Below are 20481 nucleotides of genomic sequence, written 5' to 3' on the forward strand. Positions count from 1 at the left end.
GAGAAAAACCAGAAGTGGCAGAGGCATGATGAACCTGACTGGCCATGAGTTGATAATTGTGGAAGCTTAGTGATGGGCATGAATTGTAATGTTCTCTCTATTCTGAATCTCCATGAAAAAAAGTTAAAAAGAAAAAAGTCATCAGGGCCTGACGACTTCTACCTAAAGTTTACAGTACAGATGATTCTGGTATTATATAAACTCTCACAGATCACAGTAAAGTAGGAGAAGTTTCTGTACTAATTGTATGAAGCCAGCACTTTAAAATACTAATCACTACGGGGCGCCTGGGTGGCTCCGTTGGTTGAGCATCTGACTTCAGCTTGGGTCACGATCTCGTGGTTCATGGGTTTGGGCCCCATGTTGGGCTCTGTGCTGACAGCTCGGAGCCTGGAGCCTGCTTCGGATTCTGTGTCTTCCCTGCTCACTCTATGTCTCTCTCTCTCTCTCTTTCTCCCTCTCTCTCTCTCTCAAAGATAAATAAATATTAGGGGTGCCTGGGTGGCTCAGTCGGTTAAGCGTCCGACCTCGGCTCAGGTCATGAACTCGGGGTTTGTGAGTTTGAGCCCCGCATCAGGGTCTGTGCTGACAGCTCGGAGCCTGGAGCCTGCTCCGGATTCTGTGTCTCCCTCTCTCTCTGCCCCTCCCCTGCTCATGCTCTGTCTCTCTCTGTCTCTCAAAAATAAATAATGTTAAAAAAAATTTTTTTATAAGTAAATATTAAAATAAGTAAATAAAATACTAATCACTAGATTTTTTTAGAAAAAGAACTACATAGATGCTTGCTTATACATTGATTTTCATTCTTCCTTCTTTTTTAAAAATGTTTTTTTTAAGACAGAGCACAAGCATGAGTAGGGCAGGGACAGAGAGGGAGAGAGAAAGAATCCCAAACAGGCTTGGTGCTAAGAGTGCAGAGACTGATGTGGGGCTTGAACTCACGAACTGTGAGATCACGGCCTAAGCCAAAATCAAGGGTAGGATGTTAACCGAATGAGCCACCCAGGCGCCCCAAAATGGAGATTTTTCTAGATATCATTTTGGTATTGCTTTCTAAGCTTAATTACACTGTAGTAGAGAAAATCTTCCAAATAATTTCAATCCTTTGAAATTTGTTTAGACTGGCTTTCTGGCCTACCACATGCAAACTTTTTATAAATGTTCTATGTGCATCTGAGGAAAATTGTTGGGTGGAGTGTTTCACATCAATCAAGTTTGTTAATCATGTTATTCTTGTTAATCATGTTATTCTAACGGTTCAGGGTTAGCACTATCGTAGGCTGGTGACCTGTTTTTGTAAATAATGTTTTTCCAGACCTCGGCCATACCCATTTGTTTATGTATTTTCTATGGCTACTTTCATCTTACAATGGCAGAGCTAAGCAGGTGCAGACAGACCATCTGGCCCGCAGAGCCTAAAATATTTACTCTCGCTGCCCTTTACAGAAAGTTTGCCGACCACTGTTAAACTATAGCCTTCTAGCTTTTTCTCTCCTTGTTCTATGTTACGGAGAGAGGTGTGCTGAGAACTCCCATTATCACTGGGCATTTGTCATTTCTCCTTGTATCTAGTACACCCTACACTTCAGGAATTCTACTAAGTGTATACCCAGTACAGCTTTTATGCACCAAAAAGTACAAAAATGTTCATGTCAGCACTACTCATAATAGACACAAGTCAGTAACAACCTAAATGTCTGTTAATAGCAGAATGGATACATAATATAATCACACCAAAGAATACTACACAGCAATGAAAAGAAATTAACTACTGCTATATGCAACAATTTAGATGAATTTCACAACAAAATACTGAGCAAAAGAAGGCAGATACAAAAGGACAGGTAACCTATGGTTCCATCTGCATAAAGTTAACAACCAGGCAAATTTAATATAACGTTTTTAGGATAAGAATACCTCTAGAGAAGAAGGGGATTAGGATGAGTTGGCACTCCTAGGTTGTTATAATAGCTTATTTTTTCATTTTTCATTTATACTTTAAAAATGCTGGGGCGCCTGGGTGGCGCAGTCGGTTAAGCGTCCGACTTCAGCCAGGTCACGATCTCGCGGTCCGTGAGTTCGAGCCCCGCGTCAGGCTCTGGGCTGATGGCTCGGAGCCTGGAGCCTGTTTCCGATTCTGTGTCTCCCTCTCTCTCTGCCCCTCCCCCGTTCATGCTCTGTCTCTCTCTGTCCCAAAAATAAATTAAAAAACGTTGAAAAAAAAAAATTAAAAATGCTTAAAATTTTTTTAAATTAATTTATTTATTTCTGAGAGAGGGACAGAAAAAGCATGAGCAGGGGAGAGGCAGAGAGAGGGGGCGAGAGAGAATCCCAAGCAGGCTCCACACTGTCAGCATGGAGCCCAATGTGGGCTCAGACTCACGAACCGTGAGATCATGACCTGAGCCAAAACCAAGAGCTGGATGCTTAACTGACTGAGCCACCCAGGTGCCCCTTGAAAAATACTTTAAAATAATCTTTTAATGTTTAATTTATTTATTTTTGAGAGAGAGGGAGAGAGAAAGGAGAGGGCAAATAGAGAATCTCAAGCAGGCTCCAGGCTATCAGCACAGAGCCCAACGTGGGGCTGGAACCCACGAACCATGAGATCATGACCTGAGCTGAAATCAAAAGTCAGACGCTGGGGCACCTGGGTGACTCAGTCAGTTGAGCGTCCAACTTCAGCTCAGGTCATGATCTCGCAATTCGTGAGTTTGAGCCCTGCATCGGGCTCTGTGATGACAGCTCAGAGCCTGGAGCCTGCTTCAGATTTCTGTGTCTCCCACTCGCTGCCCCTCCCCCCACTCATGCTGTCTGTCTGTCTCTCTCTCAAAAATAAACATTAAAATTAAAAAAAAAAAAGTAGGTTGCTTAACCAACTGTCCCACCTAGGCGCCGCTTAATTTTTTTTTAATGTTTATTTATTTGGGGGGGGGGAGGGGCAGAGAGAGACGGGGCAGAGGATCTGAAGCAGGCTCAGTGCTGACAGCAGTGGGCCCCATGCAGGGCTCCAACCCACGAACTGAAAGATCATGACCTGAGCCAAAATCAAAAGGACTGACTCACCCAGACGCACCTACTTGAAAAATACTCTTAAAGAAAAGTACAGCTCAGTTTCACTTATAAATGTAGAAGCAAATATTTTTAAATTTTATTATGAAAAATTCCAAATCAAAGAAGAAACAGTATAATTAAACCCCATGCACAAAGAAAGAGGAAAGAACAGTATAATCAAATTCCTCACATCCATTGTGTCTTCAATAGTTAGCAACGCAAACCTAATTTTGTATATCTACACCACCACTCATCTCCCTCTACCACTGGATTATTCTAAAGCAAATCTGAGACATCTTTTTATTTCTAGACGCAAAAATACTAAGTAAAATATTAGCAAATAAAACCCAACCACATATTAAAAGAACAAATCATTATGGAGAAGTATGGTTTCTCCCAGGAATATAGGACACTGGGAAATCTAGCCATCTGTAAAGCAAATATTAGAGAGAGGAAAAATATAAATGAAAATAATTTTATAAAGTGATTCGAAGAGCTTTAATATACAGCATAGTGATTACAGTCAACACTGTACCATAGAACTGAAAGCTTTAAGATCTAAGCAAGTAGATCTTAAATGTTTTCACCACATAAAAGAAATAGTAATTATGGGGGCGCCTGGGTGGCTCAGTCGGTTGAGCGTCCGACTTCGGCTCAGGTCATGATCTCACAGTTTGTGAGTTCGAGCCCTGCGTCGGGCTCTGTGCTGACAGCTCAGAGCCTGGAGCCTGCTTCAGATTCTGTGTCTCCCTCTCTCGCTGCCCCTTCCCTGCTCATACTCTGTCTCTCTCTGTCTCTCAAAAATGAATAAACGTTAAAAAAAAATTTTTTTTAAAGAAATAGTAATTATGTGACATGATGCAGGTGTTAGCTAACCTAAAGTAATAATTATTTTGCAATACATAAGTATATTAAATCAACACAGTTGTACACCTTAAACTTACAGAACGTTATATGTCAATTATATCTCACTAAAGCTGGGGGGGGATCTTTGAGAATGGTGGGGGGGATCTTTGAGAAAGAGGAATAAAGCTTGATAAATCATGGCTACCATTTATTCATACTAGACTAGGTGCCAGGCACTACACTTTGTATTTAAAGAACATCTGCTAATTTAATTTTCATAATGACGCTACGAACTAGGAATTACGATAGCTTTTTCACAAATGAAGAAACTGACTCAGACATTAACCTACCCAAGTCAGAGGCAGAAGCAGGTTCTTCTTATTCCACAGTCCATACACTTGCCACCTGACCAAAATTATTTGCAGATAACAAAAACAGTCAACTAGAAAATATAAAGGAATTGATTTATAAGCTAGTAGCAGTAACGGTAGTAGACTGAGGTGACAGAATAAGTGTACCTTTTAAAGTTTTGTTCTTGTGCATTATATAAAATTAGAAGAAAGAAAAAAGAGGGAGTGGGGTCATGTGGAGAAAAACCACACCATTTACCGTTACAACAACAGTATAAACTATTTTAAATTTTTTAAAATGTTTTATTTATTTTTGAGAAAGAGTACAAGCCTGGGAGGGGCAGAAAGAGAGGGATACACAGAATCGGAAACGGGCTCCAGACTCTGAGCTTTCAGCACAGAACCTGATGCGAGGCTGGAACTCGAGAACTGTGAGATCATGACCTCGGTCAAAGTCAGACGCTTAACCAACCGAGCCACCCAGGCAACCCAACAGTATAAACTATTTAGGAATAAACATAACCAGATATGTCTAAGACACATGTGGAAAAATCACCACCACAGCTGGTCAAATCCTTTTTAAACACTTGGGTTAAAGGAAATCCATCAAATGTTCCAGAAAGTGGTGGACCTAACCCTCATCAGTTCCACCCAAATTAAAGCACCCACTTGATGGAACATAACTGCAGTAATTAAAAAAAAAAAAAAAAAAAGAAAGATGAAAATTTCCAGAGTTAAAAATATGGAAATAGCTGATAAAATTATGTCACTACCTACACAAAACTGATCCCAACACTAAAAGCGAAATACACTATATTTTAACAAGAGTTATTTTCCGGAGTATGTAAGAGTTTGGGCATGTCATTACATGGGCAGGAAATAAAACTGAAAACATGTACTTTCAATAAGAACATACAGTCAACATGGACGCAAGTGGCCAGAAACCCCATCTTTAAAAGTAAGGATGTGAAAAGCATCAACAACGGAACTCCCCAAAGGCGGTCACCGACACGGACACGACTCCCGCTTTCCCCGACCACAGACACCCCACAGCGCTACTCTCTCCAAGTGCACGTCCCAACACGGAACCCCCACGTGACCCTCCGACACAGAACACCCCAGCGGGAATTCCCACTAGCTTCCCCCAACACCGACCCCCCACGAGCTCCGGGGTTTGAAAAACAAAAAACCAAAAACCAACGAGCTCTCCCTGGCCCCGAAACACTCCCAGAACCGACACTGACCTGGCGATGGCCTCGCTCTTCACCACTGGAGAAAACCACGGTACCACGTCTCTAAACACTTTGCCTCTGTGTCCACAGACCCCCCCTGAGTCCCACCTCAGCCTCTCCCAGACCCTCAGAAACGGAAAGGATGGTGACCGATAAGGGTCAGCGCGCGTCGTTCCAGAGACGCGAATTCTGGCGCTGGGTTCGGCCTCTGTGACGTCATATTGCAGCGCCCGCTCCAGGCTACTTGAAGGGAGCCGCCAGTTCTCCACCTATTGCCCTACCGCGGGGGTCATCTCTTTTTCTGTTTTTCGCGGGAAGGCCCAAGACGGTGAGAAGCTATTGAAAACGCTTTATTTCACTTCATTTCCAGGCCACTTGACCCCCTGGGCCCCGAATTTACAACTTCCACCAGGGGCAGTGCATAAACTGCTTAGCTTCTCAGAAACTCGGGCCTGCCCAGAATTCTTCTCGGGACGGGCCGAGAAGGTGGCGGACTTTGACACTTTGATTTCAAGGCTAGGGAAAAGCCGGGTGGGCGCAGCCAGCGTAGAAGTTCGACCGGGAGGAAGCCCGAGCCGAAGGGAACAACAGTTGGGAGGGAACCCGGCTAGCATCTTGGGAATGCTGGCTAGAGGGGGCTTTGTGGAGAAAGTGGCATTTCAGGCCAGTCTAGGGTGTAGAGAACCGCTGAAAAAGCCGTTGGTCAGAGAGTAGGTAAACAGAATCATAGAGCTCTTGGTATGATTTGTGTAGGAGAAAATGTGGCTGGTGGTTGTTAGGGGTCAACAGAAGGGGCAGAGCCAATGGAGAATCGTGGCTCTCCCACGGTGGAAGGAGCCAAAGGCTGGGCAAGATTTTCCTTCCATAAAGATGGAAAATTCCTTGCATCAAAAGTGCTGATGCGGGGGCGGGGGGTGGGGGTGGGGGCGCCTGGGTGGCTCAGTCGGCCAAGCATCCGACTTTGGCTCAGGTCCTGATCTCACGGTTCGTGAGTTCCAATCCCGCGTTGGGCTCTGTGCTAACAACTCAGAACCTGGAGCCTGCTTCCATTCTGTTTCCCTCTCTCTCTGCCCCTCCTCCACTCACACTCTGTCTGTGTCTCTCTCAAAAATAAATTAAAAAAAAAATTAAAAACATTTAAAAAAAAGTGCTGAGGGGGCCTCTCTGGCTCAGTTGGTAGAGCATGTGACTCTTGATCTTGGGGGTAGATTGTATTTAAAATTAAAAACTTAAAAAAAAGAAAACTCTAAGAAAGGGAAGTGGTTGTATTCAATATTTCAGCCCAAATGATTAAACTGAGGAGCTCCCAGTGCAAAACTCATTCCCCATAGTTACACAACCACAATCAGAGCGCCTCCCCATTAAAGGGATTAATGATTCATTCATTCACTCAGCAGATGCTTATAAAATGTGGCAAACACTGTTCTGCGTGCTGGGGATACAAAAGCTGTAAGTGCAGACAAAAATACCCTTCGTGGAGCTTAACGTTCTACTGACATGCAGAATGTAAAATTGATGGTTTGAATGTAAAGTTGCAAGACTGTTATGAGTCCTGCCTGCAATGCCTACCAGCCAGAGCATAACCAAAGATAAATTACCGAAGATCATTATTTTTTTTTAAAGCCTGTATTATTAGCTTCCATGCTTTAAGGAAAAAAAATTTTTTAGAGAGTGAGAGAGCCGGGGGACAGGCAGAGAGAGAGAATCTTAAGCAGTCTCCATGCTCAGCACACAGCCAGACTTGGGGCTCCATCCCACAACCCCAGGATCATGACCTGAGCCAACATCAAGAGTTGGACCCACCGAGAGGTGCCTGGGTGGCTCAGTTGGTTACGTGTCGGACTTCGGCTCAGGTCATGCTCTCGTGATCCATGCAGTACAGCCCCGCATCAGGCTTTGCACCGACACCTCAGAGCCTGGAACCTGCTTCAGATCATGTGTCTCCCTTTCTCTCTGCTTCCCTCAAAAATAAATAAACATTAAAAAAAAAAAAAAAAAAAAGAGTTGGATGCGCTGACTGAGCCAACCAGGCACTCCAAAGATGATTATTCTTGAGTCTTAAGATCTAATGGGATATGCTTTGCTAGGTTTGGAATTTGCTTGGGACTCATCACCCCCTTTCTTCTAATTTCTCTCTCTTGGAATGGGAATGTCTATCCTACCCCTGTCCCACCATTTTTTTTGGAAGTGAATCACCTCTCTAATTTTAGTTCACAGCTGGAGAGGAATTTTGCCTCAGGGTAAATTGTACCAGAAGTCTCACCTATATCTGATTTAGATGAGACTTAGATTATATAGACTTTAGAGTCGATGCTGGAATGAGTTAGACTTTGAGGGTTGTTGGGATGGAATGTGTTTTGCATGCAAAAAGGTCATGAATTGGGGGGTGGTTAAGGGTCGAATATTATGGACTGAATGTTGGTGTCCTCTTAGATTCACGGGTAGAAACCCTAACACCCAGTGTGGCCATATTAGGGGATGGGACCTCTAATGAAGTCATTAAAGTTAAATGAGGTCAGAGGGTAGGGCTCTGATCTTAGTAGTTTGGTGTCCTTAGTACAAGAGTCACCAGAGTGCTCTTAGTCTGTGCAGACAAACTGAGGAAATGCCTTGCAAGGACATGGGGAGACGGCAGCTAGAGTCTTGACCAGAAACCAAATCTGCTGGAAACTGGATTGTGAACTTCTAGCCTCAGGAACTGTAAGAAAATGAATTTCTGTTGTTTCAAACACCCACTCTGTGTTATTTTGTTATGACAGCCAAAGCAGTCTAATACAGTGGTGAGGGGTGCCTGGATGGCTCAGTCGGCTAAGCATCTGACTTAGGCGCAGGTCATGATCTCACAGTTAATGAGTTTGAGTCCCACATTAGGTGAGCTTGAGCCCCATTTTGGGTGAGCCCCGCTTCTCTCTCTCTTCCTCCGTTTCTCTCTGCCCCTTGTGGGATTCTCTCACCCCGCCCTTGCTCACTTGCGTCCTCTCTCAAAAAAAAAAAAAAAAAGAAAATTAAACCAACTAACTTAATTTGCATCCCTTGGATAAACACAATGTAGTTATGAAGTATTTATTTATATATATATATATATATATATATATATATATATATATATATATATATATTGCTTATATAAAGAGAATCCTGGGAAACATTTGTGGGATTATGGTAAAAAGGAATAAAAATTTGGATCAGGCAAACTTAACAATATGGGCTGACCATGAATGGATTCTGGCTTTAATGTGTAAGCTCAGTTAGAATGGCTTTAGTTTGCTTTGTTGGTTGAATGTAACCTGACTCAAAGGTGGCCTAAAGTTTAAATGCCAGAAATTTCTTCATATTTTTTAAAGATTCTGAAAGTATATGGAGTTAGAAATGCTAATGTGTAATTATGTAAAGCCAGTTTATCCATCCCCTAAAAATATATCCTAGGGTTTAAAAAAAAAAAAAAAAGTGTCCCAGGAGCATCCAGAAGATAATCTCTTCAACGAGGCTGATCTGGCTGCAGAAAACTGAAGTATACTATTACAAGATTCTAGTACTACATGTGAAAAGTATGATAACTTGAAGATACACTGTTAAGTGAACGATACATTCTGTAAACTCTAAAGGAACCACTTAAATAACAAAGTTACACCTAATGAGCCAACAAAGGATATAAATAATCATAAAACATAGCTACTCCAAAAGAAGGTAGAAAAAGACAAAAAGGAGAGCAAAACCAGATAGAATAAATAACAAATTGCACATTATTTGAACATAACCACATTAATTATGAATGACCTAAATACCCCAATAAAAAGAGATTGTCAACTAGATTAAAAAACAAAACAAACAAAAACCTAGGTCTAACTATATGCTGCCTACTTTTTTAAAAAATACTTATTTTTGAGAGAGAGAGAGGGAGAGAATCCCAAGCACACTCTGCACTAGAGCCCAGTGTAGGGCTCGAACTCACAAACCATGGTAACATGACCTGAACCAAAATCAAGAGTCAGATGCTTAACTGAACTACTTACTTTAAATACTGAAAACTCACTTTAAATACTGTCACAATTAGGTTAAAAGTAAACCATGTTGGGATGCCTGGCTGGCTCAGTCGGTAGAGTATGCGACTTGATTTCAGGGTTGTGATTTGTAGAGACTACTTAAATAAAAACTTAAAAAAAAAGTAAACCATGTTTTGTTTTTGTTTTTTGGTGCTTATTTATTTATTTTGAGAGAAAGAGAGAGATACACACAGCATCTGAAGCAGGCTCCAGGCTCCGAGTTGTCAGCACAGAGCCTAGTGTAGGGCTTGAACCCATGAACCCCAAGATCATGACATGAGTTGAAGTCAGACACTCAACTGACTGAGCCACCCAGACCCAAAAAATAAACCATATTAAATAGAGATATGAATGATCTAAAAAGAAAGGCCCAATTCAAATTTCTAGAAATAAGACATACTCTTGATGGGATTGATGGCAGAGTAAACATTGTTTCTTTTTAGTGTTTATTTATGTTTGAGAGAAAGAGGGAGACAGAGTGTGAGTGAGGGGTGAGGGCAGAGAGAGAGAGACACAGAATCCAAAGCAGGCTCTAGGCCCTTGAGCTGTCAGCACAGAGCCTCATGTGGGGCTTAAACCCATGGACCACAAGATCATGACCTGAGCTGAAGTTGGAAGCTTAAAGGACTTATCCACCCAGGTGTCCCTAGCAGAGTAGACATTGTGTAAGAAAAAATTAGTGAACTGAAAAGACACAGCAATACAAACTATCCAAAATGAAAAACAGGTGGGTAACAGGTAAACATAGTTTACCCTATTCGTGTATGCAAAACATCAGTGAACTTTATGGCAAGGCAAAAGAAAGTACAAATTTAAGCATAGTGAGAACAAAAGATTTTATTAAAAAGTGAAAAACTGTTCAGAGAACCTGAACTTAAAAAAAAAAAGGCGGCCTTATGTTCTTGGCCAAGTGGCAAAAGAGGTATTGTGAGGAATGCCTAGGGGAAACTGCTAACTGCCCTTCACTCTCTGATCAAGATAGTGAACAAACAACAGTATTCTGGGAAGGTTTATAAAATATGAAGTAAAATGTATTACTTATCAACCCAAGACATTGTTGTTATTAACATGTTAATCATTCCTCTTTTTGATATAATGGAATACAGCTATAACCGTTTATACAATGTTCTTGTTCGCTCAATCTAGCATTGATATCAGTTCTAGGTCACTTTTGGTTGGTCTTTCAACACTGGTCACATTTTCCTGCCTGATAGGTTTGTCAACTTTATTATGGGATTATGGGGGAGTAGGTACAACAGGGGAGATCAGGATATTTTTGCACTCTATTTATTTAATTTATTGAGAGAGAGGAGAGTGGGGGTGGAGGGGCAGAGAGAGAGAATCCCAAGCAGGCTCTGCACTGTCAGTGCAGGGCCCAGCGTGGGACTCGAACCCACAAACTGTGAGATCATGACCTGAGCCCAAACCGAGTTGGATGCTAACCGACTGAGCCACCCAGACGCCTCTCTTACAAATATTCTTGAAGCACTCCTCTTACAAAGAATTGTTTTGGGATACATTGAGGTTACTTGAAAAGTTTGGTCCTTTCTGGCCCTGTTTTATTATTTGGTTAGTTAATTTCTTCCTGGCCCTGCTTTAAATCTCAGTTAAGCAAGATTGCTTATTGGATGGGATTCAGTCAACTAACCATGTGTATCAAGTGCCTACCCTATATCACATATTCTTCTAGACATCTTGTATACAGGGGTTATCAGAAGTTCCCTACCCTCATGAAGCTTATAGTCTAACTTTTACAGTGTATAACTTACATTCAAGACCTTACACTTGCGCATAAAGTTGATATTGTAATGTGGTTTGTATTAAAATTGGTAACGTTTATACATGACCCAAGGTCTTTATATTCCATATCAAAATCTCGAAGAAAACAAGTGAAATGTTCTCTCCAAGTGATTCTAGTGGAGTTTAGGTCATTTACAAAAAAAATCAACTGCCTAAATGCCACTCAACTATCTCGTCTGACAGACCTCTACCTTTAGTTTCTCCCTGAGACCTGACCTCATGCCCTTTTCAGATCAGTTTTTCACCAGTAGATGTGGTCTGAACTTCTTCCTGTATTGTTTATGCCAGCCCCTGTGATTACCCCTGACTACATTTAACTAATTATACATATCAGATTCCAAAAATACTTTCCAGGCTGGTTACAGGCCTTCAGTAATTCCAGCACTAGATTCACCCTACTCTTCCAGAAACCCTATGCCTACTCTAGGTCCAAATCCAAGTCTCTCTGGCTTTGTGCAGCATGAGATACCAGTCCAAGGCTGATTCTATGAAGATCTACTTTTGTCTTCCTCATGTTTGTAGGACTCAGAGTCCCTCTGAGTTGAGAGAAAATGGGAATAGATGCTAGGAAGAATGTTGGGGTGGTTCCATCAATGAAGCAAAAGTTAGGGTTAGACAGGGTACTGCCTCCAAGGGGAGGCAACTGGATAGTTATCCAGGCATTTAGAACTTCAGATTCCCAGCATTCTGAGAATTCAATAATCAGGGAAGGGACGGGGAGAGCTAGGATGGAAGTAATCCTCTTAATTTGTGTTCAGATTGCCTACCTTACTTTCTCATGTTTTCGAAAATGACTACTGAGAGCTTTGTTGGAATGTATTTTGTTATTTAATGTGTAGGTTTAAATTACTAATTGTACTTGGGCTTTTAGTTCATTTTGCAAACCTGGTTTCTCTATCTTTTCAGGTCTAGAAAATTTTAAAAATCGCTTTTATGGTGACATTGTGTAATGCTTGCTCTTATTTTTAAATTGAACTTAAACTCATCAAAGGACATTAAATTATATTCATGAGTTTAAAATATTCATTTCTTTTTGAAGGACTTAAGTTGCCTGAAATAAAATCTAAAGCCAAAGAAATGCAACAGGGTAAACATTATATGATACTGAAGAATTTTAGAATTGAAGAAAATTTTAGAAAAAGAGAAAGAGGTGCACCTGAGGTTACTTGGAAAGTTTGGTCCTTTCTGGCCCTGTTTTATTATTTACTTAATTTCTTCCTGGCCCTGTTTTAATTCTGAATGGCTCAGTTGGTTGAGCTTCCAACTCTTGATTTCAGTGGAGGTCATGATCACAGGGTCATGCTTGAGTCTCTCTCTCCCTCTGCCCCTATCCCCAGCTCACATGCGTACACTCTCTCTCTCTAAAACAAAATTAAAAAAAAAAAGAATCCACAAATGGGAAAAGTGAATATAGTGTGATAATGTTAGCCAGTGATGTAGGGCAGAAACTATCTCCTCTAAATTATGGAATCACTAACATCGTAATTAGGAATGTGGTTCAAGGTACCCTGTCTGAAAATGTTCATCAGGTGTATTACATGACATATAGGTCAAATTAGAAAAGGTACATAAAGCTCTCAAATGTTCCTCATCTTCACAAACCTTTGTTTCACAAGAACTTTAGTATTTCATTAAAGGAATTCCACAATTAGTGGATTAACAGTTTTATTTCTCTGTGATTTTACCTGCTAATGCGTGAGGCATAATGTACCACTGAAATCCCAGCCATGTTCACTGCTTTTTTTTTTTTTTTAATGTTTATTTTTGAGAGACAGAGAGAGAGAGAGAGACAGCTGAGCGGGGGGAGGGGCAGAGAGAGAGGGAGACACAGAATCTGAAGCAGGCTCCAGGCTCTGAGCTGTCAGCGCAGAGCCCGGCACGGGGCTTGAGCTCACGAACCGTGAGATCATGACCTGAGCCACCTAGGTGCCCCACATTCATTGCCTCCTGTTTCTCCTCAGTATGAACTGACATATTAAGGGTAGGGACTTTCCCACTATTGCCATGTCTCTACTCACTATAAGCTCCCTGATGAGCTATGTTGATCACTGATGACAGACAGAGTCGGTCTTCTAAAACTAGCCTCTGCACTCATGGGTTTTGTTCGTGTATAACCATATTATCAGCAAGACATTATTGCTCAAGGCTTTTCCTAATTGAATGTACCAGTTTTTTTCTATGTGTTTTTCGTGACATAAAATAAGATGTAATTGACCACTGAAGGCACAACCACATTCGCTGCATTCATAAGGTTTCTCTCCTGTACAAATTCTCCGTTATTTCCTGAGGGTGCACATCTGGCAGCTGGCTGTCCCACTAGGACCGCATTCCTATCTGCGAGGAGCCCACTGATGTTTAATGAGGTCTGAGGGATCGCGGAAGGCATCTGTGCAATCACTGTATTAACAGGGCTTTTCCCCTGCATGAATTCACTAGTATCTAATAAGCTGTGACCCTCTGTGGAAGAATATTCAACCTTCACTGAATCTACATGTTTCTCTCTTGTGTGTATCCTCTTATGTTTAACAAGGCATGACATGTGGGAGAAAGCTTTCCCACATTCATTGCATCCATAGGGTCTCTCTCCTGTGTGAGTTCTTTGATGGACAGTGAGCATTGTCTTTGTAGTGAAGGCTTTCCCACAGTCACTGCATTTATAGGGTTTCTCTCCTGTGTGAATTCTCTGATGTTTAATGAGTCCTGATTTCTGTGAACAAGATTTTCCACATTCAGTACATACGAAGGGAGTCTTTCCTGTATGAAATCGCTGATGTGCTATCAGGCACGCCTTCTGGCTGAAGGCCTTACCACATTCAATGCATCCATAGGGTTTCTCTCCAGTATGAGTTCGTTGATGTATAAGGAGATTGCCCTTCTGAATGAAACCTTTTCCACATTCACTGCATATATAAGATTTCTCTCCTGTATGAGTTTTCTGATGTAGAATGAGTTGTGATTTTCTGGCGAAACCTTTTCCACATTCACTGCACTGATGGGGCCTTTCTCCTCTTTCATTTCTCTGATGTATAATGAGTTCTGCCTTCCTGCAGAAGGCTTTGCCACATTCAGTACATCCATAAGGTTTCTCTCCTGTGTGAGTTCTCTGGTGTTCAGTCAGCTTGAACTTTCTGGAGAATGCTTTCCCACATATACTGCAGCCATGGGGTTTATTTCCTGTATGAGTCTTCTGATGTTCAGTAAGCTGAAATTTCCTGAGGAAGGCTTTCCCACACTCACAGCACTCATAGGGTTTCTCTCCTTTGTGAATTCGCTGATGTTCAGTGAGCTTGAACTTCTTGGAGAAGGTTCTCCCACATACACCACACCCATGGGGTTTTTTTCCTGTATGAATTCTCTTATGTTCTGTGAGCCGAGACTTCTTGAGGAAGGCTTTCCCACATTCAGGACATTCGTGGGCCGTCTCTATTTTGTGTATTTGCTGATGTTTAAGGAATTGTGACTTAGTGCTGGTGGGCCTTCTACTTTCATGGAATTGAATTTCGGTGTGAGTTTGCTTGTGATTAGCACTGAGAAAGGATCTCCCGTCTCCACCAGACTCAGCAGGCTCTTTGTCACAGCTTCTACTTCGGTTGATTAAGTGTGGCTTCAGTGTTTTTCCACGTAAATGAAACCTATCATGATTTGGCCTGAAAGGAAAATGACTTTTGCTCTGATGAACAGTCTTTCCACATGTGTTCGGTTCATAACACTGTTCCATCCTCTTCGGCATTTTGAGATTTTCTAAGTGCTGAGGCAGATGATCGTCAACTCTCTCAATTTCTAGGAAAGAAGACAACGGTGAATCTTTCCACGACCATCATATGGAATAAAACTGCTTCAAAAGTACTGTGGGGTGGGCTGGCTCTTTAGTGGAAAACTTTTAGTATCAACATAAAAGAAATTCCAAGCATATCCTTGTATACATATTCCTTATCTCTTTTTTAAAAAAGCTCTTAAAATTGTAGCTAAATACACATAAGGTAAAATTTGCCATTTTAACCATTTTTAAGCGTACAGTTCTGTGTCATTAAGTACAGTCACGCTGTGGTGCAGCCACCACCATCATCCATCTCTAGAACATTTCTATCTTCCCCACCTAAAAAAATTCTGTACTCATGAAACACTAACTTATCTGTTAGAAATGTTTAAAAACACAGTAATACAAATACAACAAACCAAAAGATGACAGCTGTCAGTGTCATATAGGGTAAATTCACAACAGATCAAGAATTATCTGCTTTGTAAGTAAGGCCCTGGAGACAGTAAAATACAAGGAAGTCACTAGCAGCATCAGATCACAGAGGCTGGAGGGATACCTGATTCAAAATGGTAAGAGACAAAATCCACTCATTCAATACATCCTTCTTAAGTGGCTACTACCATATACCAGGTATCATGTTAGTGTTGGAGAAATAAAAAAATACTCTTTATTTTCACTGAACTCCTACTCTAAGGATGGAAAGAGAAACAGAATAAATACGCAAGAAAAAGAAGAAAGTAGGCAATTGCAAATGTGACCCTAGTTTGAGGAAGCAAAGGGAATGAAAAGTGGAAGAAATCTGGATGTGTTTTGAAGAATGGATAAGACCCATTACTGGATTTATCTGGGGATAAGTAACAGGAGGAAATCAAAGCGTGTTCCTAAGTGTTTGGCTTGAGCTAATGGGTAAGTGGGTGATGCCTTTTAATAAAATGAAGATGTTGTTCAAGTTCAAATGGGATGAGAACAAGTGCATTTTGAAGCACATCACCCTTGAGGTAATTATTAGATATCCAAGTACAGACATGGAAAACCCAGTCAGATATATATGAAACTTGAGAGAGGTCTTAAATGGAGATATGTGGAAATCATCAGAACGTAAATATCGCTAAGGTCAGAGTGTTAAACGGGATCACATTTCAGAAGGTCAAGACTGAAAGCAGATGAAGGCACAAGACTATGACCTTAGTCATTTCAACATACAGAGCTTTGGGACTCTGAGAGACTGCTGAAGAGACCCAAGCATCAACCACACTGATAGAGAAATAAGCGGACCCAGTGTTAGAACAAATATCCCAGAGACAAGTCGGAATGTTGGATGCATAGAATCTGATTTCAAAAAAATTCTAACAGACTCCGGGTGCTCACCTTGTTGCTAAAACACGTCATTCTTGTTCATTATGTAGACCATCATCAAATGAACTTTCCCAAACACTCTAACCTTTCTTCTAGGTGTGACACATTTTCTCATGTTCTCACAGAAAGAGGGACATGATCATCCTTACAGACTTTTACAACATGCACAGTCTTCTCTACAAGCAGATCTGCTGCACCAGATGTGGGAACTGTCACCTTCATCATACTGTACCTGCATGGAGATCATACTGGAGTTTCTCCCATTTCACTGTCCCTGACAGACTAATCTCTCGTCTTGCCACTAACAGCTTCTTCCTTAATTCTACACTCTTTATGTTATCGGCAAGACTTCTGGTCAACAGTAGACTATTAATAGTTAGGTTATGGGGTATCATTTAAGGGGTCCTAATGGACCACCTTCCTCCTGAATCAAGACTCTGGCAGGTTTGCCTTTAGTTTTACTTAGAACATCTGGCTACACCTTACTATTGCTACAGTGCCTACCTACAGAAATTTAGAAAACCTAACCTCTACCGTGCCCTGTTAATTGCTAACATGGAAAAATCACAAAAGTAACCTGGTGATAAACTTTTACATTAGCATAGTGTGCCCAGTTTACCCAATTTTCCACTCACTAGTCTCCAACAAATACTTTCTGACCTTGACCTTCATGTGGCTGGTTTTAGGCCAATCTTTTGACAGTCCCCATATGGCTGTGCGTATTTCCAATTTTTTGGCATGTTTCTTCATCATCTTCTTCAAAGCCTAGCTATATCTCTTGCAACGTAAGGTACTTTGTGATACTATCATTCTCCATTCCTTCTTTACCACTTTAGGTTACTTTTCTTCTAAACTTCTAAAACACAGTTGACTGTTAAACCACATGGGAGGTTAGGGGTGCCAACCCCCCCTTCCCTGTGGTTGAAAATACACATTAACTTTTGACTTACCCAAAACCTAACTATTAATAGTCTACTGTTGACCAGAAGCCTTGCTGATAACATAAAGACATTAACACATATTTTGTCTGTTTATATGTGTTATATACTGTATTCTTATTAAAAAAAAAAAAAAGCTAGAGAAAAATGTGTTATTTAAAAAATCATAAATTAGGGGCGCCTGGGTGGCTCAGTTGGTTGGGTGACCGACTTCGGTTCAGGTCATGATCTCAGTTTGTGAGTTCGAGCCTCACGTCGGGCTCTGTGCTGACGGCTCAGAGCCTGGAGCGTATTTCAGATTCTGTGTCTCCCCCTCTCTCTACCCCTCCCCTGCTCATGCTCTGTGTCTGTCTCTCAATAATAAATAAATGTTAAAAAAATTTAAAAAAAAATCATAAATTACATTTACAGAACTGTATTGGAAAAAAAAATGTGTATAAGTGGACCTGTGCCTTTTAAACCTGTGTTGCTCAAGGGTCAACTGTAGTCCCTATGTTTATTATTTGCTTGAATTTTGTAGAGCCATGAATTACAGCAAAAACATCTCACACAATCAAAAGCTTCATTTCTAAATATTACATGAAGATCTGTCCAATCTTTGCTTATCAAATCTTTGGTGTAGAGAAACACTTAACTTTGTTTCCCACTAATTTCAATCTCTTTTACTGTGTGTTAGGACTGTAGTTCATCGGCTTGGGTCACAATAGCACCCTTGGGGGGCTCTGCATAAAGACATATGCGGGCCCTGAACCCTATTCTAATAAAACCCAACTCTCTGAGGAAGCAGCGTTGGTAAGATTATAATGAAAACTCCTTCAATACCAATCTGGCATTTAAGAAATCCTTGATATACAGATGGAAAAGTGTGGGTCTCTCTCCAACCTGGCTACAATAGTTATTTGATGAAGACATAAATGGATGACCAAGATGTATTTTCTTCTTGTACAAGGAGGAATGAAAAGCAAGCCCTTGACACAAGAATAGTAAAGAAGCCTCAGGTACCACCAAATCATAGAGATATAGTATCTTCAGGAGTGGCTGGTTAACTGGGCCAAAGTACAATTCAGAGAAGAAAGATAATACTATATTTTTGTTTAGCAATAAACCATCTCATGGGAAGAATTCAAAGTGAAAATATATATTATTTGAGTGGGAAGAACAAACAAAAAATGACCTACTTCTCCCTGAGTTCTTACCTTACTTGATGCATTGTCAACTCTCTAGAAAATGTTTGACTTTGTCTTGCTCATCATGCGCTCTCTCTCTCTACCATGTTTGTTACACACTCATCTGTTGATCCCTGACTGTCCAAGGCTCTTGTTTTCTTTATCTGGATCCACTCCCCAGGATATCTCATCTGGTCCAAATTTCTTTCTCTGCACCTCACCTCTCCCTGACCTTTCCAGGTACATCAAACTGCAACAGAGAGCCCCCCTTAGATGCTAACAAGCACATCTAACTTACAATCTCCGTTATAGAACTCTTGACTTCCCAGCCCAAATCTCCTCCTCCCACATACCTTCTCTATCACAGTGAATGACAGAAGAGTCACTCTTCTGGTGACTCATGCTAAAAATTCTTAGCATCATCATTCATCTGTCTCCTTTTCTCACCCCATGTTGTGGGTTGAACTTGTTCCCCAAGGAGATATATTCAATTGCTAACCCCCTGGTACCTGTGAATGTGACCTTTTTTGGAAATAGTCTTTGCAGATATAAACAAGTTAAGATGAGCTCACTTTCGGGGCACCTGGGTGGCTCAGTCGGTTAAGCATCCGGCTTCTCTCAGGTCATGATCTCGCGGTCTGTGGGTTCGAGCCCCGCGTCAGGCTCTGTGCTGACAGCTCAGAGCCTGGAGCCTGTTTCAGAGTCTATGTCTCCCTCTTCCTCTGACCCTCCCCTGTTCATGCTCTCTCTCTCTCTGTCTCAAAAATAAATAAATGTTAAATATCTTAAAAAAAAAAAAAAAAAAAGATGAGCTCACTTTGGATTAGGGTATGACTGGCATCTTTATAAGGAAAAGGAGATTTGGGACACAGACACAGAAAATATACACGGAAATGGCCATAGGATGACAGAAGCAAAGACTGGAAGGGTGTTCCTACAAGTCAAGGAAGGCCAACAATTTCCAACAACCACCAAAAGCTAGAAAGAGGCAAGAAAAGATTCCTATTTCGACTCTGGAGGGAACATAGCCTGCCAACACCTTGATTTCCAACTTTTAGCATCTAGAACTAAAAGGTAAATTTCTGTTGTTTTATGCCACCTAACTTACAGTTATCTGTTAAGCAGCCCTAGGAAACTAAGATACCTGATATCTATTTTGATGGCAAATCCAGAATCTTCTATTACTCACATCTCAAGCCTAGGGAAGCCACCAATGACCAGGTCTCCTATCTGGCTTTCTGCTTCAACTTCTGCCCTATTCCAGTCTACCCATAGTCAAAGTGACACTTCCAAAATATAAATTATATCTGTCACTGCTATACTATAAACTTTGTTTCTCACTTTACTAGGAGTAAAATCAAGTCCTCAGAATGGACTACAAGGCCCTCCATGACCAACCAACCTATCACCACTACTCCATTGACTTCATCTCCAGTAATTTTCCCTCTTGCTCACTCTGCAGTATCCACACAGGCTTCTTTGATGTTCCTCAGACACATTCTTGCCTCTGGCTCTGCACTTCCCATTCTCTTCATTTTTCACCCAGGAAACCTACTCCCTGTCACTCATCCTCTGCTCACAGGCGTTTTGTAGTCCACAGACATTCCTATTTGTAGAAGGGCAGACCCCATCCCTTCCACCCACTGTTCCGTGATGCCAACGGATTGGTGTTCACAGCCCTTTTCACCACTAGACATAGTTTCTATGTACTTTTCCCACTTCTTAAATTGTGATAAAATCCACAACACAAAATTTATCATCTTAACCACTCTGAGTTTACAGTTTATATTCATAATGTCATGCAAGCATCATCACTATCCATCTTCATAACTCTTTTCATCTAATAAAATTGAAACTCTGCATGTTTACTTTTGTTATATTTATGCCTCCCCCTTTCTGAGAGTAGAGACTTTAGGTCTTTGAAAGAAATAAAATT

General features: G+C 41.2%; 2 protein-coding genes and 1 long non-coding RNA gene across 13 annotated transcripts in view; 1 reads left to right on the top strand and 2 right to left on the bottom strand.

The window, feature by feature from the left end:
- Window positions 1-5649, bottom strand: part of LOC109252913 (zinc finger protein 577) — a 37936-nt gene extending 32287 nt beyond the window's left edge. For 4 of the 6 annotated variants that reach the window (XM_053905716.1, XM_019425397.2, XM_053905719.1 and 1 more), the window contains exon 1: window positions 5495-5642. The gene's annotated coding sequence lies outside the window, so the exon portion shown is untranslated. Of the gene's footprint in view, window positions 1-4250; window positions 4343-5494 lie in introns of all 6 variants that reach the window. The other 2 variants (XM_053905717.1, XM_053905718.1) reach the window with 2 other exon arrangements.
- A 1298-nt stretch (window positions 5650-6947) lies between these two features.
- Window positions 6948-18162, top strand: LOC109252933 (uncharacterized). Its single transcript, XR_002074176.2, has 2 exons — window positions 6948-8182; window positions 16567-18162. It is a non-coding gene; the product is annotated as an uncharacterized LOC109252933 (long non-coding RNA).
- The window catches only part of LOC109252914 (zinc finger protein 613-like), a 36540-nt gene continuing 29190 nt past the window's right edge, over window positions 13132-20481 (bottom strand). For 5 of the 6 annotated variants that reach the window (XM_053905720.1, XM_053905724.1, XM_053905723.1 and 2 more), the window contains one exon: window positions 13132-15105. In XM_053905720.1, the coding sequence (XP_053761695.1) occupies window positions 13502-15105 (1604 nt within the window). In that variant the 3' untranslated portion in view covers window positions 13132-13501. The remainder of the gene's footprint in view (window positions 15106-20481) is intronic. The other variant, XM_019425400.2, reaches the window with a different exon arrangement.

The sequence above is a fragment of the Panthera pardus genome, unplaced genomic scaffold (genome assembly GCF_024362965.1).
Source record: "Panthera pardus isolate Hobbes unplaced genomic scaffold, ASM2436296v1 HiC_scaffold_18, whole genome shotgun sequence".
NCBI classification, from domain to species: Eukaryota; Metazoa; Chordata; class Mammalia; order Carnivora; family Felidae; genus Panthera; species Panthera pardus.